Source organism: Sphaerodactylus townsendi, linkage group LG08 (genome assembly GCF_021028975.2).
Source record: "Sphaerodactylus townsendi isolate TG3544 linkage group LG08, MPM_Stown_v2.3, whole genome shotgun sequence".
NCBI lineage: Eukaryota > Metazoa > Chordata > Lepidosauria > Squamata > Sphaerodactylidae > Sphaerodactylus > Sphaerodactylus townsendi.
Window position 1 is genome coordinate 35,523,202 of NC_059432.1, and position 17,345 is coordinate 35,540,546.

Sequence of the window (17,345 nt, forward strand, 5' to 3'; positions counted from 1 at the left end):
TTTCCCTTCCTACCTGTTGTGGTTGGGGTCTTTTAACTTGTTTCATGTCATTCTTGGGGTTGACCTGTCCCCTTTTCATTCATGGCAGAAGCAGTCATGCCCTCTCTGCCTGCCTTCCCAGCCAGAGCCTTCAGGTTGCTGTGGACAACCGTTCTCAAACCCTTCCCCATACTGGAATTTGTTTTTGCAGAATATAATTGTTTGCTGTACCCAAGAAATCTGGGTGAAGGTGCAGAAAGACCTGCGCTAGTATCTGTCATAGATACCTTGTAGAGACAGTAAAACCATGGGGTAGAAATATCCTTTCCGCTGTATCGTTGTGCAATTTGCTCTAGAGAATTTGTGTATGGCACCTTTCTGGAGCCTGCTCAAGGCAACTTGCATTGATATTCCTACAGAATTCTTTTTAATTCTGTTCATATTTTGGCAGCAAATAAAAAGTTTAATGATTAGGCTTGATATCTGATCTGCCTACTACAAGGTTTAAATGTCTGAAATGAATGACTGTAATAAATCAGACATTTAATTTGAAGCTCAGAATTAACTGTTCCGCGTAATGGAAAAAGCTATTCATAACTCAGTTACATCAGTTCCAGAGATTTCTGGATGAAACGGATAGTTTCTGGCATGATTTGAAACTAAAACTACATTGGTTGTTTTCTTGGATTACATATATATCGGGCAAGAAACTGAGGCAGGGGGTGTCTGCCGATTCTGCTGTTGTTTATAGAACCATTGTGAGTAACCTGAATCATCTGACAGAATTGGAGGCCTTGGGTTATTGTGACTTTGCTCACAGTGTATGGTCGAAGGCTTTAACAGCCGGAATCAGTTAGCGGTTGTGGGTTTTCTGGGCTGTGTGGCCGTGGTCTGGTCGTTTTTGTTCCAATGTTGTACATTGTTTCAGTGCTCGGATCATTGGAGAGACAGTGAGGCTCCTTTGTGCCCTTTAAGAGTCATTTGAAACACATTGATTGAAGTAATGTTATGGTTGCCACATTTTGTGTAACTGTTCCATCCTTGCCGGCTGTGCATCCTTTTCTCAGTTCATCGCTAAAAGGATTTGGGCTGCTGATAATAATTATCCACCAGGGTGTTATGATGTCTTCAACATGTTGTGCAAGGTCACAAAGGAGGATTGGTGTTGATGTTGTAATAACAATCGACTGTTTCTTTATTGTTGTTCACAATATTATTTGAGATTGCAGTACTACCATACGTTAATAAGGTGAGCTTCATAATGGCAACACCAACTTTTGTACAGTTTTATTATTCATTTTTAGTTAATACTGTAGATGACGTGTAGTACTGTTCTCTCTAAGCAGTAGTATTTTTTATAACTCTGGCCATTCTTAGCAGCTATGCACCTATTGTGAATTACCTCTACTCCTCAGGTGCTCTGCTCAACACCCGTGTATTTAGTTAGGGGGGGTGTGAGAAAAAGGAGCCAGGCATTTTCAACCAAGTCGCTTGTTTGGGACTTCCCTTTCATGTGAAATCTGCCCGGCCAGCTCTGCCCACCCCCTTTTCCTGAAATCAGTAAAGTCCAATTTTAATTTCCAGAAGCATTTGGTGGGTGAGGTTCATTTTTAGTTTTCAGCACACTGTTTCAACCGGTGTTGGCAAACGATAGTTTAAAATACATTTTCTTTTCTGATGTTTAAATGATAGTTTGTGTAGATCTGAAATTTTTAGATATTTTCACTCTAGTGTGTTTCTTCGTTCTTGGTCATTGATGGGACTCAGAATAAAAGAAAAGTTAAAATAATTTTTTTTGTCATGAGATAAAGAAAGCTGGTGCTAGCATCACATTTTGTTACATTGTGGATGGCCATGCCCTTTATCAAATTATGGGCTATAATTTGGTATGGACTATAGAAGTATGGTTTTTTAAGAAGTGACAGTTGTCAATCTATGGCTACCAATCTTGATCCTCATTGATCTGAGATTGCAAATGCCTTAGCAGACCAGGTGCTCAGGAGCAGCAACCGCAGAAGGCCATTGCTTTCGCATTCTGCATGTAAGCTCCCAAAGGCATCTGGAGGGCCACTGTGAGTAGCAGAGTGCTGGACTAGATGGACTCTGGTCTGATCCAGCACGCTCCTTCTTATGTTCCAATGGTTTATTTGCATTTGTTCTGTATTAAATGATAGAGTATTTTAATTCCAGCAGGAAACATGTGTTTATTAATATACATCAATCTGTCTACATCATTTTTAGTTACTTTAAACAAATATCGCAATGCTTATATACTGAATACATTTCCCCCCTCCCCTTTCTCCCTTTGGATGGCGACATTAAAGAATTTCCCAAAGACAGACCTGCTGCTAGACAATGAGTCTCAAGGGAGTGGACTTTACCTGCCGGAGCTGGAAGAACCAGAATATTGCAATGCTCAGAATACTGCATTGTGGGAATTGCACATTCTGCGGGTAAGTCTCACCTCGGCTAACACCTTTATGCTTTACTTGTGGTGGAATTCAAGGAAATCTTTTTTGTTTTCATAAAACCTTTTTAGAGCACAAATCTAAAACTGTCCTTCAAGATTCTCACTTTGTTTTTAAAACCTGAATAGGTTGCCCTCTCCCAAGGTTTCTTTTTACACTTGGCGGGAGGTGGGGATAGGGTAACCATAACACATATTTTTTCCTGCAAGGCAAATAGTAGCCCTGGGTAATAACTTAGAAAGAATGAGTGATCTGAGAGCCATCGTGGTGTAGTGGTTAAGAGTAGGTGGATTCTAATCTGGAGAACCGGGTTTGATTCCCCACTCCTCCACCTGAGTGGCAGAGGTTTATCTGGTGAACCAGATGTGTTTCTGCACTCCTGCATTCCTGCTGGGTGACCTTGGGCTAGTCGCAGTTCTCTCAGAACTCTCTCAGCCCCGCCTGCCTCACAAGGGGTTTGTTGTGTGGGGAGAGGAAGGGAAAGGAGTTTGTAGGCAACCTTGAGTTTCCTTACAGTTTTCAAGCCTAAAGCTCTCCCGCACATGGAGAATAATCCACTTTCAATTCACTTTCAATGCACTTTGCAGCTGGATTTTGCTGTGCGGAATAGCAGCAGTGGCGTAGTGGCTAAGAGCAGGTGCACTCTGATCTGGAGGAACCAGGTTTGATTCCCAGCTCTGCCGCTTGAGTTGTGGAGGCTTATCTGGGGAATTCAGATTAGCCTGTGCACTCCCACACACGCCAGCTGGGTGACCTTGGGCTAGTCAGAGCTCTCTCAGCCCCACCCACCTCACAGGGTGTTTGTTGTGAGGGGGGAAGGGAAAGAAGATTGTAATCCCCTTTGGGTCTCCTATAGGAGAGAAAGGGGGGATATAAATCCAAACTCTTCTTCTTCTCTTCTTCAAAAAATTGTGAAAGTGGATTGAAAGTTCATTATTCTGAATGTTTGGAAGGGGCCTAAGAGCTTCAGGCTTGAAAACTGGAAATAAAGACAGCCTAGGACTAAGTTTGTAACTACAGCCCAATTTGAAGGAACCTCAAGAAACTTGGTTGTTTACAGTGATTGTGAACAGCCATTGCTGTTGCACCCGGATACAATGGAGTAAATCCAACCATCCTCTAAAAAGCCATCTCAGATGTAGCACTTCCTCCAGTGTAAGCGACTGTTCCTCTTCGCCGGAGTAGGGCAGCATATAAACTTGAAATACAGGGAAAAAGTGGAGGAAAAGGAAGGCTGCTTAGACTGGAGGAAGATTTCAAGTTTAACCCAAAAAGGAAGCACAGGGTACAAATATATTCATCTTTGTGGCCTCTGTGCGCATAACTGGGGGGAAGGGAAACGCTCTCTGATTAGCTAACACTCCAAAAAAGCCATCTAAAAGTCTCCGTGCCTGTCCTATGTGTGCTTGTACGGAGGACCACTTGATGAACAGCTACCGACAAGTGCTACCTGTTTTTACTAAGTGAATAAATGAAGGAACATTGTTAATGGAATAGGAGGGATAGGGGTAATATCCACCTGGATTCTGTCCCTCACCATAAGTCTAGGAAGAGGCTTTTTGCAAACCTGCTTTTGGTTGTATTGCTTCAGTATTGTTCATCTGTAGGCTTTTCTAGCAATGTATTGTCGAAGGCTTTCACAGCCGGATTCAATTGGTTGTGGTGGGGATTCCGGGCTGTGGTCTGGTAGATCTTGTTCCTAATGTTTCACCTGTATCTGTGGTTGACATCTTCAGAGGTGTCTATGTATAACAGATTTCTCTCTGTGCTACACCTCTGAAGATGCCAGCCACAGATGCAGGCGAAACGTTAGGAACAAGATCTACCAGACCATGACCACACAGTCCGGAAAACCCACCACAACCAGTTTTCTAGCAATGTTTGCGCTTTGTCAAAGCTCTGCCTGCCTGCATTTTGTTGCTAATCAGCAGCTTTGTTGAATGTTGATAAAATGGGGACCTTTTCAGTTTCAGCTTAGAAAAGGTACAAGGTTGCTCAGTCACACTTCCCCTGCATATCAGTTGGATCTGTAAAGCTGAATGAAAATAGCTAAACATAGTAGCAACTTTAAAATATAAGAGCTCCATTTTCTTTTCTCCAATATATTTTTAGAGGCACTATCATCCAGTTGTACAGAAATTTGCAGCCCATCTGGTTGCCGGTTCCCCGTCCGAAGGATCAGGAGCTCTTGGGCCTGAACTGAGCCGGAGGTAGGAATGAGGACTTGTGTGATGTGTTTGAAAATGATACAGGTGTTAAGAACAAAATCTGACTGACCTGTTGTAGCATACCGCTTTGTTCTTTCTCCAAGTGTGAAGTAGCAGCCATCAGTGAGCAGTAAGGGTTGAAATGTACATAATTTACCACAGTTTTTCTGTCTGCGCCAAAGAATTGGTTTAGTCTGCATGGGATTTGACCATTGAAGTAACGGGGAAATAGAGAGCTGTGTATGTGCAGAAAGAACGCTCCCTGTCAGGGTCATGTTTTTTTTTCCTTCTTTAACTGTCGTTTCTGCCTTGATATAGTTTGATACGTTTCAAAGCCACTAAAATGATGCTATTCAAGTCACTCAAATGAGATTTTGTCTAAAGAGTTGTCAACTCTCCCTTCTGTTTCACAAGTTTAAAATTTAGTGCCTTTCGCACTTTTATTAAGAAGCAACGGTTGTTTGAAGTGTAAATAAATTTCTGCAAATAATCTGTTAAAATGAATCCTCCTATGTCATGTACCGCAGGTCACCTTCAGAACTTTTTGAGGCCTACAGTATGAAAGAAATGACTTTCAACCCTCAAATTGCATCAGTTACACCAAGGAAAAAGGTATATATTCCCCAGTATTCTGATAATTTGTGTCATTGGAGAACCACAAGATTTGACTAGGCTTTGTAATTGTTATTTTATCAGTGTCCCAAACTATTTGTTTCTGTCTTCCTTTGGCTGGGCTAATGGACACACTGCCACCCATCACGATGTCAGGAGAGAGGCTGGCACATTCCCCCATCCTGTCTTTTAAAGGGGTGGCGTGGCTTGCTCACCAGACTGTGACATGCTGAGAAATGGTAACATGGGGGTCTTGTAGCTTCTTTGTGCCTTCAAAGAACAGAGTCCAGTGATTGTTTTCCTCAGAGAAGGATCTTGTTCTGAGCTAAGGGGCAGTGAGAGAGTATTTCTGTTTCTGGCCAGCTGCCAAGAGAGCTCTGCCACCTCAGGAGAGGATGAGCCTTACATTTCCCACTTCGGAGTTCCTTTTAGCTCAGAATGAGTGAGGGGGTATCAGGAGGGCCTCCTGGCATCAAAAAGATTTCTGTTCTCTGTCATGGTAATGGGTCTTGCTTTACTTTCTGTTTCCCACTGTGCTTTGTAACGTATAGTGATTTAGGGGGCACGCAAGGACCATCTCTTCCTGCTATGACTTCACACGACCTTGAGAAAGTAACAGCTTTTGCATTCCTGTTCTATGTTCCTCTGCTTTGACATCTCAGGATGGAGGAAAGTTGGGTGGAGCTTTGGGCATAAAAAGGTGTTGTTTGAAGTCAGTTCACAGAACTTTCTTCTTTAGACAGCTGTCTGTCAATAAAGGCTTCTGATTGAAATCACTGAGTCCGATATTGGTTACAGTTGGCATGAAAGGGGGCTGATTCAAGTGACCAGCAAAAATTTTTTTAAAAGTTTTCTTCAAATTAGAGATTTTTTACAAAATTATTTTCTACAAAATGTGGAAAAGATTCCTTCTCACCAGTTCTGATAAGTATCTTTATCGAAGATCTTTTCTGTGCCATAAAAACCTTGCTTGCTAATTTCAGGGTGGAATTTTGCGAACGGAGTCCTTTCTAAACGAAGACTTGAGAGAACTGTTTCATACTGAACTTCGGAAGGCTGCTGTCCAAGGAACCCTGGATTTTGCTAAACACTTAAATGCATCAGTTTCATAAATCTTTCTGGTCTTTTCAAAAGAATAAAATATTTATATATGTATGTATGCATGTATGTGTGTGTGTGTGCGTATATATAAAGAGAGAGAGAGAGAATAGGATTGAAGAAACATGAAGATGTGGCATTGTGTCGTTCCCAAAACTCAATTGTGACTGTTTCTTGGGTGTTCAGAAATGGCTGATTCCATATTATTTAGGGGAGTTATGCATAATATTGTACTATATCATCAAATTAACAGAAATTGGTTAATGTAAAATAAATAGCTTATTTTTAAAAGTCTGGATTAATATTTCTGTGGGGTTTTTTTGTATCCCAGAGTGTCTAATGCAAAGTGTAATCAGTTGATAAAAACTAGTACAAGGGTACCCAGTCATGTACAATAACATCCCATCACTATGCAGATCTTCCTCATTCCACCACTGAGTTGCATGGTACCGTGTTTCCCCGAAAATAAGACAGCTTCTTATATTAATTCCGTTCTTTTTTAATGAGCCTAATTGTGTAAAAAAAATTTTTTTTCTACTTTTTCTCTTTTAATTATGCCAATAAAAAGGTTGATGAATGAATTATTCATAAGCTTCCATTTCCTGTCTTATCTACTTTTCAGGGTGCAGGAAACAGTACACAGCAAGCAAGTTCTCTTGTCAGTGGCTGCCTACTACAGAACAGAGCCCTTCATTGCTCCCCCAAATCCTGCTCCATACCTATACAATGTAAAATTATTTCATGTAAACTGGACTGCGCTCTGAGGCATGAGCTTTATCAAAAATGCAACTGCAAAAACATAGTGTATTCACAGAAGTATCTTCATACCACCACAATTTTAGCTAAAACACTTAGGTTTTAAAAAGATCTCAGATTTGTCTTGTCTCAGCTGGAAAGATCCATGAGAACTTGGAACAAGTCTATTTCCTTTACAGGGGTCACAGGTCAAGATTATCATCTAGCATCACTGCTCAAGGGGGCCCTGTCTGCCCATAGACACTTTTCTGGTGGTCCAGGGATTTTTCTGGTAAGGCTGTTCCGCTGTCAAATTTATGGACTAAATGTAAACAAACAACATTCTTTTCTAGGTTTAAGTACAGATCATGTTTCCTCACATTAGTACAAACCTGATTTTTTTGCCTCATCATAGTCTCTTTTCTTTCTCTCCTGTTGGAGGTAAACAATACATTTTGCAGGCAATGAAAATCAAGCTTTGTAGACTGTCCAATCAGATTAAGGTTTTACATTCCATTCAGGTTCAATCTGTTTCTCATGCTTCCTTTGAACTGACAGACTGTTTGTAATTTATTTATATGCTAAGACCCTAGTGGACAGCAGGTGCACTGCTATAGCTGGCAGTTCTGCAAGACCCTTGTATTGAACAGTTTAATTTGCACCATAATTATTGAAACTATTGCAACCTGACGTGTATTGTTTTGTGCAGGTAATGGCTTTTAATAGCACTTAGTACATTAACAAAAGAAGAAAAATTACAACCAGCACTAACAGCCTTATAAAAAGCCTTACAAAACAGTCAGAAGCTCATGAGTTTGCAAACATATACACATCTTTATAAGGAATTCTATGTAAATGGAAACAAGGTATATACTGAAAACAACAGAATAATGTAGGTCTTCTATGTTAAAGATTAAAAACTCTTTAAATAATGCTGCCTGCTACAGAAGTACTAAACACATCTTGAAAATATTTTTATAACTTCAGTACTACATTGATGTTTCTATTAACAATTCAGAAGCAAAACTTCAAGTGGTTAGGTTTAATATCTCAGGTGACCAATATTATAAAGATTTTTCTTTCCTGAAAGTACTTTTTACTAAAATGAAGCATTTCTCTTCTAAATTGAGAGATAAGTAGGAATTTTCTGCAAAGCTATGTAGGCGTGATAAATACATTGTACAGTGGCAAATACCTTGGACTTTAAAATAAATAATAAACAGGAATATCAAGATACACTGCATGAAGAAATGTTGCTTCTAAACAAAGTATAACTATTGAGGTATGTACACTGGCTGTACATGGACATTAGACAAACCATAACAGCTCTGTATATCGACTGTACTGAAATCTGTGAGTAACAGTTTACCTAACTATGCCTACCATCACCTAAAACTGTGTGTAGAAGGAATTTTTAAAAATTAAAAGTGCATTGTTTCTATATAACACGCTATAGCACATCCTCAGCCTTCATTTTCCCTTAAGATGCTTAAGTAAAATAATTTATTCTGCTGACACTGTAACCTTACACTGTAAGGTCTCCATTTAGATGCCTGTTTCAATCTTCTAAGTTTGGATGTGAAGAAGGAAGGAATCTTCTTTCTGAAAGACTCAAAACCATTCACAGATTGGCCACTGCCACCAAAAGCAGCATCTCGACCACACCTGGAAGAGAGGCCAAACCATTGCTGGGACCATCAGTTCCAAAGCAGGGATTTTTCTCCACATATCTGTGTGACTTGTTTAGGCATTTCCGGTGCATGTTCCAGTTACCAGATCCAAGCAAGCAACTTCTCCAGCAGAAAGATGGGATCCATCATATTCTCTGTTTTCCTCAGCTTCATTTTGTCGTCACGTTGTTGCAGTTATAAATTCCCTAGAATTGGAAAGAAACATCGTAAAGCTTAAATCTGATTTAAGCATTGTTGAGTTCAAAGTGCCTTTAAAACAGGTTATAAAAAAACCCACTGGTGATGTGATACAAAGTGAATGTACGCTAGACGTATGTTAAAGCAGTGTTTAATTTTCCCATTGTGATTGATTGCTTTAAAGGTGTTTTATACAGAAATGCACTATGCAGCATTTTAGGAATGGAGGTTGCACAGAAGATGTGTGAGAAAAAGGGTCGTACATTCAGGAAAAGCATGTCTTTGTACTGCACTAAAGTTTACAAGAGAATAGTAGGCCACTCATTAGCAAAGATCACTGATGGAATATAGTAAAATGTATGGAGTTTTGAAAACATTCTATATAAAGTTGGAAGAGTATCTCTGATGTTCATGACAATGGGATGCTGTGATCTTGGGCACAGAGATTGTGGACTTTCCTCCCCTGCCCTTTGCTCACTAGATCTTTCCAACCACAGAGAAGCTGATTACTGGGGCTGTGGGACCAGTGTGGACTAAGCTAATCCCCCCTGGTAGGTGTTTGTTGTTCAAAAGGCCTTAAGCTGTATTGGATCTATGTATCTTTGAGCCCGCATCTCTCCATATTGCCCTCAAAGATCAGAGGGGAATCTGTTAATGGTCCCCGGCCCAAGAAACATCTGGCTGGCTTCAACAAGAGCAACGGCCTTTATGGCCCTGGCTCCGGCCTGGTGGAACAGGCTGCCAAGTGACATCAGGGCCCCGCGGGAGTTATCTCAATTCCACAGGGCCTATAAAATATGGCTGTTCCACCAGGCCTTCTCCATCTAGCCAGCCAGACTAAACAACATGCCATCGTCTTTCAGCCTCCAGAAGGGGAGAGGGGAGGAGATGATTTTCACTGTCATCAGTTTTAGTATTTGTTATAGCACTGGTTATTTTTATATTGGTTTTAAAGTTTTAATTATTATAGTATTGTAATTGCATATGTTGTAACCTGCCCTGAGCCTTGTGGGGATAGGGTGGGATAGAAATCCAATAAATTAAATGAAAAGAAGGAAAGCGGAAGAATTACTCCATCCCACCCCCTTCCGTCATTCACTTCTTCCACACTGTAGCCTCCTGACCCCCACGGCTGCTTGTCTGTTGGTATAGCTGACGCTTCTGTCACTGATTTCTGGAATGAGGAAATAATCTGGCTGGTTGACACAATGACCCTCTCACTTGTGTTGGAGCCCAAGCAGCCCCTTCGTTTACCATGGGCTCATTTTGAAGCATACACTGTGATGGCAGCAAAGAGACAACACTGTCCTGTCACCATTGTTTCTACACAGTATAGGCCAGCAGAGTTATTTTGGGTGGCCACAGGCTTTTGGGGATCTGGCTGATAGGAAGAGATGGACTGCTTGATGAACCCCTGCGACAATTCTGCTCAGCACTTTGTAGATGAAATCTCTCACCTCTGTACCAACTTGGAGTCTACACTGGACCTGCTAGATTCCACCAGTGCAGCTTTGCTATTGTCTCCTTGGTGCCTGACCTCTTTTAAAAGCTACATACCAAGAAAACTGAAGCTACTGACTCAACATAAAGGATGGAGAAGCCCCCTGTCAGCATCTACCAGTTGCTCTCTTCCCTGATTCATAACAAACCAACATGCAGAATTAAAGGACAACCCTCTGCAAATGTACACATAAACATATTTCAGAGAGCACCAGTGGCGTAGTGGTTAAGAGCAGGTGCATTCTAATCTGGAGGAACCAGGTTTGATTCTCCACTCTGCTGCCTGATCTGTGGAGGCTTATCTGGGGAATTCAGATTAGCCTGTGTATTCCAACACACACCAACTGGGTGACCTTGGGCTAGTCACAGCTTCTCGGAGCTCTCTCAGCCGCACCTACCTCACAGGATGTTTGTTGTAAGGGGGGAAGGGCAAGGAGATTGTCAGCCCCTTTGAGTCTCCTACAGGAGAGAAAGGGGGATATAAATCCAAACTCTTCTTCTTAAGTATATTTCCATCAACTATTTATCTCAGCCTTTCCAAACTATGAGCTGCATTTTATTCAGGGTGCAGCCAGCAGATCATACCTGAATACAAAACACTGAAGGTTATTCCATAATGTCACTGAAGGTCAAACTGCAAGCAGCCTTTTCATCTTTACCTTGGGGACCCTCTGGGGAAGTTGTCAGAGGTGCGGTTATAAAGCCCCTGTACTGCTTTGATTTGGCCAGTTTCTTAAGCTCATTAGCAATTGAGAGGCCTTTTCTCTTATCTTCACGACTGGCCTGCAATAAAAATCAGACAAAATAAATAAATCAGATGGCGAGAACACTGTCAGTTTGATTTATGTAGTGCGGTTATAACAGCAAAGATTCGCAAAACAAACTTTAGGACAGTTTCACACTTTATTCTTGGGGTCTTTTAAACTTGTTAGTTAGCTGATGCTGGGCAAAATATTGTGTGGTAACTGTTCCCTGCTGTTCTCCCAAGGTGAATCCTGACACTTAGTCATGTCCTGAAGAAATCATTTTGAAAAAAACTATGTAAGATTTCGGTTAATAGCTCTAAATTACTGGGACTCAACTTGGGATACATGTCCATTAAGTGGAATTGGTTGCTTTCACAAGATGAATACAAACCTTTTCCGCTGAAGGCAGCTTTCTTTGTTTCCAACATTAATAGTGCAAACAAGCTATAAACTTTTTAAAAATCCTTCAGGACTAAAACTTACTTGGACCTGTTCTTTAAGTTTAAGGATAAATTTCCCAGCTCCTCTCCACTTGTTTTGAACCTGGAACACATACTCTTGGTCAGAAAGAATCCTCTGAGAGGTTTTGGGGGTCGATGTCTTCTTATTTGTGGACTCTTTCGTCACTTCCTCCAAGAGGACATAATCACTTGGGTTGGGATTGCTTAGAATGCTGTAGGAATATTTGGCTTTACATAAGGCCTAAAGAAAAAGGAAACAAGATCAAAAGTTGATTGCCTGCTGTTGATCTGTGGTGGAAAGTGCTGTCAAATTACAGCTGACTTGTGGTGACCCCTGGTGGGGTTTTCAAGGCAAGAGATGTTCAGTGATGGTTTGCCATTGCCTGCCTCTGTGGCATGACTCTTGTATTCCTTAAAGGTCTCGTTTCAAATACTAGCCAGGATCAGGACTGAGAGTATGTAACTGCCTCAAGATCACCCATCAAGTTTCCATGGCAGGGATCTGAATATGGATTTACCAGATCCTAGTCCAACATCATAACTGCTACATGATCCTTGTTCTAGTCCTAGTCCAACATCTTAACAGCTACACAATGCTTGTTCTAGTCCTAGTTCAACACCTTAACTGCTACATGACGCTTGATCCTAGTCCAGCACCTTAACTGCTACATGACGCTTATTCTAGTCCTAGTCCAACAACTTCACTGCTACACAACGCTTGTTCTCAAACAGTGAAGTTGCACCCACGGGGTGGGGGTGGGGGGTGACGCCCTGTGCAGAGGTGTGGTGGGGCCGTCGAGGGGGCATGGCAGGGTGTTCTAGGGCAAGTAATGCTGCAGCAAGGGCGCAGGGCACCTGTGCGCTCCGGATGCAGTTTCCCCTCACTCTGCCTCTGTTCTCAGATCTTAACTTGGTCAAGCTAATGCAACTTGGAACTATTCATTTATTGAATTAAAATTCTGCCCAACTTACTGGTAAAGAATTAACTCCCACAGGTCTATGCAAATCTACAAACCAGTCTTATCGGCTATAATGCTCAGGACTGGACATCTGCTCAGCACCCACCGCAGTAAGAGAGGACATCTTATATACAGGGTACCTCTTTATAGGTCTTTCAGCCCCATAAGAGACCAGTGCAAAGCTATAGGAATGGCAATGAAAGAAAAAGCTACCTGTTGGATGACATCCTGGGCGGTACTGAAGCGAGGAGCTTTGATGACCGTCCGAGGCTGTTCAGGGGAAACATCATGAACTTGGACAAAGAAACAGTCGTCCTCAGAGCTAGTGATGGCCTCATCTTTCTCCTCCTGAAAGAGATTTCTTCTATTCAAGCTCTATAGGAAAACATCAAAACAAGGAAAGTAGACTGTGTTGGTTTTGAAAAGAAGGCCGACGTCACCTGGTGGGAGGCAGAGGTTATAAATGCATTGCTTATGCCCTTAATGTTGCGTGAAAAATCATGAAGAGCTGGTGGCCAGTCAGTGCTTTCCCTTGCCTATCTTACAAACATTTATGAATTTAGGAAATTCTGTCTAAACAGTAGAAAGAAGAGCCAATACTTTTGGTGAGAGAAGAGAGTTGTACTAATGTATGTAGCACAGCGTGATCCTCACCACAGTTAGCCCATCATTAAATGACTTCATGACTTCTTAGCTGCCCAGCACACATTCAGCACAACAAGAAGATTCCACATACAGGTTAACAGTGGCATACTGTGTAGTTCTTGGCTTTGCACAAAAACCTCCACAGGATCAATTCACCAACAAGCTGCAGTGATTAAAGTGCAGCTGCTATTAACTGGCCTGAACAGACCCCTGAACAGCCTCGGACGGTCATCAAAGCTCCTCGCTTCTGTACCGTCCAGGACATCATCCAACAGGTAGCTTTTTCTTTCACTGCCATTCCTATAGCTTTGCTCTGGTCTCACTGAAATATCTGAGGTCCTGTTTTTGAAATTTGGTGTGTGATTTTGCTGTGGTAGCATTCCAGCTGTGAAATTCCCACCAAGCATATTTTCCTGGGGCTTACCAATTTTGTTACTTCCCAGCAGTATGTCAAACACTGTCATTTGATGGCAAATGACATGACCTTTATTATTTGTACGCACTGCTTATCGTTGTTGGGTTTTTTAATGGACTTAGGTTGTATGTAAGTTTGTTTTGATGTCTTGCTTTTTATGGTTTTTAAATTGAATTGCAAATTGCCTTTTTAGGTATTTATATGGAACAATAGATAGTGTGAAACAATTTAAGTTGCAGCCCAGACTATGTTCAGTAACTTTGAGCTCCATGCTTACGTCTTTCCCCATAAATCAATATGGCAGAGTGTGGCCTGTTCACACATTTCATAAGAAACTCAAGTTTGCCAGCAAATGTATGCTCAGCCAATGTTGACTTCCTGATCATTGTACCTCATATTGCCGTGTATGCAAATCCATATGCATCACATTCACAATATGAGATATATTTAAAAAGTCTTGGGCACACTTAATGTCGGGATTCAAAGTAGTATTTGTTATTGTGTCTGAACCACAAACTATGATTTATTTTCCCCTCCCTCCAAAGTAGGATTCTGAACAATGGTTTAATTCTGGTTTAAAATCATGATTTGAGGAGAATAAAATCATGATTTGAGGAGAATATAATTGGAAGCAGCAGTAATGTATTGTTTGCTGTGAAGGCAAACCATTACTGAGGCATACCTGAAAGGAAAAGGAGGGACAAACCAAGGGTTTGTTTGCTTGCATTGGAAGCATGTCACAGTTTCATGCAATCCCTAAAAGTGGATATTTTGGTAGACCATGCAGCTCTTAAAAATGATCCAGACTAAATTTTCTGCTCATGCAAGCCACTTCCGCTAATGGAACAGAATGTTCCTGCCCTCAACCCTCCCTGCTGTAATCCACTGATCTCTCCAAAATGCTGCTCCTAGGGCACAGGAGATCCTCACCACAGCAAAAAGGGGGTCTGCAGCAGAAAGGAAGAACTGGTGGAAATACCTGCCCCTTCCATTAGTGGAAAAGTTAGTCTAGATCCAGCCCAGTAGAAGCTTCTTAGGTATGATCAATACCTACCAAGAATCCACTGTAACAAGTTTATCAGAAATATTACAATGCGGAAGGGAAAGATGCAGAAGAAGCCAAACATATTTAGATATACTAGTTTAAGCCAGAATAACATAGCAGCCACAACATAATACATGATTAGGGGATGCTCAAACCTCCTGATATCTTTGCTGCATTGTGACCAATGTGTATGAAAAACAGCATATATTTCCAACTATGAGAACACCCAGCAAGAAGCAAGGCAAAACACTCCATTGTAAGTTACAACGAGCCATAATTAACATTTTCAGAAGCCAAGAACTTGCAAAGGACAAACAAAATTGCCCTCAGGATAAATGAATGAATTCAGTGTAAGTGATAAATGCAGATGTCTTTTCTTGGGGCACAAAATTCCAGCCCATTAACAATGAGCAGCAACCCAGCTGTTCTGGTGTTACTTCTTTTTCAATCCTCTGCATCCACAGGAACAAGCTCCAGTAACCCAAACAAGGAACATGCTCTTTGTGTCACTCTCATGATAATATCAGCAAGCAAAATAGACTCACTTCCTCGCGGGTTTTAAAGATAATTCTTCCAACATAGCCTTCTTCTGGAAACCAGCTGTTCAAGAGCTGGACGATCTCCTCCTCCGGACTGAGAACTCTTTGGAACGGTGGCTTCCTGTACTCATTTCTTTCTTTAGATATGAAGCATTTCTCCTCCATCAAAAAATAGTCTGTGGGATAATTTCCAATGCCTTTTGTAGTAGCCAGAATCTAAGGGAGAGAATCCTTTTTAATAATTAGTATGGCAGACTTTTGCATGTTCAGTAAGCTGATTGTGCTGATAACAAAAGCCCTTTATTGAATTTTCCTGCATGTAGCAAAACATTCTTTGGGCTATATTGCTTGCAATTCAGAGTGTCTTTCCCTAGGCTACATACATTTTGGGGTGGGGATGGGGGTAGGAAATCTGGGTAAGTTACTATTTCAGAGAAGGCCAATGAAGTTAAATTTTATTTCTGTCTGATTTGGCAGGCCAAACCATTTATTCATAATCCCACGGCAGTAGAATATTTTCCCACTGCGGGAACAACAGTCTCTGTTGAGATAATCAGTACGAAGTTTTTCCACTCATTAACTTAGCCCTTTTAACTTTTATTTTGCATTTCAGCAATGCTTGAGTGAAAGAAACTATGCACGAAAGCTCTCCCTTGCTGACAAGAGAAACCAACCTAGCCACCATTCAGAAAATAGACCCTTCATCCATAATAGACATTTTAATTCTAACAGACCCTCAATGAGAGCCAGCATGGGGTAGTGGTTAAGAGTAGTGGACTCTTATCTGGAGTATCAAGTTACTGGTAGATTCCCCACTCCTCCACGTGAGCAGTGGACTCCATCATGTGAACCAGGTTTATTTCCTCACGTCTACATGTGAAACCTGCTGGGTGACTTCAGGCTAGTCACAGTTCTTTCTGAACTCTCTCAGCCCCACCTACCTCACAAGGTATCTGTTGTGGGGAGAGGAAGGGAAGGAGATTGTAAGTCGTTTTGAGACTTCTTCCGGTTGAGAAAAGTGAGGTATAAATCCAAACTTTTTTTTTGCAGGGGGAAGGGGAAAGGAATCTCATTTCCCCCTATAATCTGCCATGATTTCCATGTTCCCTTCCCTAACATTTCCCACAGCCTTTCCTCTTTTCCTACTTATTTCTCTCCATCCCTTCTACCAGTCAATCTACCTTTACCTGCCCTCTCCCCCCCTCCCCTGCACAGGATTTGTAGTGGAGACTCCTCGCATGCTCTGTTTACAAGTGAGGAGGCATTCCACTGCTGCAACTTGCTTGCCTGCTGAAGTCTCCCAGGCCTCTGCAGCTTTTCCTGATTCTTTTAACTCCACCCATCATTCATTCTTAAAGGCACACAGTTGCAAGATTGCTGGTTTTGATAAAGGCCTTAAAACTGCTTTTATATCAATATTGTAGCCCTTTCCAAAAATAATCATCCCCAAACAAAAGTAGCAAATCAGTTCCCTGGACTACATTCTGATGAAGAAGGGGACCATGTCCGAGAACTGATATTCTCTCTCCCCCCACTCCACTTACACACTTCCTGCGCCTGCTACTCCCACTGGAGGAGAGAGAGGTTTGTTATTCTGATATTCCTTGTTATTTTGATATCTCTGCATTAGATCTACCCCCACATCTGCTCTCTGTAATGTATGTGGAGGGGATTCACATCATCCGTGGAAAAAGTGGGACTGAGTGCATGGGAGCATTGGGAGTAGGGTGGGACCAAACACTCTCTGTTATTATTACATCGAGCTATTCATATGAGAATTTAGACAGTGGTGTGCTTTGGGTAAGCCTGTGTGGTTGAGCTTCTTTTCTTTGACTTCCACTTGCTGGCTATCCAAAATGCCAGCAGGACGAACAGGAAGGAGCTGGCAACATGGAAGGAAGGGTGGAGGCAAAGGAGAAGGCATGGACGTAGTGTGAGGGAGTGGGAAGGGTAGAGCTAGGTAGGCTGGCCGTGGGGAAGGGAAGTTGTCTGGGGTAAAGCTATACTCATTGGCAAATCTGCCCCACTCTGGTGGCAAACAAAATTAAAGTTGCGCTAGAAGTGGTAT

At 41.7% G+C, this 17,345-nt stretch overlaps 2 protein-coding genes across 9 annotated transcripts in view; one reads left to right on the forward strand and one right to left on the reverse strand.

The window, feature by feature from the left end:
- Positions 1–6,950, forward strand: part of NOC3L (NOC3 like DNA replication regulator) — a 30,712-nt gene extending 23,762 nt beyond the window's left edge. Inside the window, exons 18-22 of one of the 2 annotated variants that reach the window (XM_048505296.1) lie at positions 2,304–2,432; positions 4,560–4,657; positions 5,182–5,266; positions 6,250–6,422; positions 6,461–6,950. In XM_048505296.1, coding sequence (XP_048361253.1) covers positions 2,304–2,432; positions 4,560–4,657; positions 5,182–5,266; positions 6,250–6,378 — 441 coding nt within the window. In that variant the 3' untranslated portion in view covers positions 6,379–6,422; positions 6,461–6,950. Of the gene's footprint in view, positions 1–2,303; positions 2,433–4,559; positions 4,658–5,181; positions 5,267–6,249 lie in introns of both variants that reach the window. The other variant, XM_048505295.1, reaches the window with a different exon arrangement.
- A 118-nt stretch (positions 6,951–7,068) lies between these two features.
- The window catches only part of PLCE1 (phospholipase C epsilon 1), a 175,521-nt gene continuing 165,244 nt past the window's right edge, over positions 7,069–17,345 (reverse strand). For 5 of the 7 annotated variants that reach the window (XM_048505288.1, XM_048505290.1, XM_048505287.1 and 2 more), the window contains 5 exons: positions 15,284–15,493; positions 12,847–13,008; positions 11,697–11,915; positions 11,053–11,250; positions 7,069–8,975 (listed from right to left, as the gene is read on the reverse strand). In XM_048505288.1, the coding sequence (XP_048361245.1) occupies positions 11,074–11,250; positions 11,697–11,915; positions 12,847–13,008; positions 15,284–15,493 (768 nt within the window). In that variant the 3' untranslated portion in view covers positions 7,069–8,975; positions 11,053–11,073. The remainder of the gene's footprint in view (positions 8,976–11,052; positions 11,251–11,696; positions 11,916–12,846; positions 13,009–15,283; positions 15,494–17,345) is intronic. The other 2 variants (XM_048505291.1, XM_048505294.1) reach the window with 2 other exon arrangements.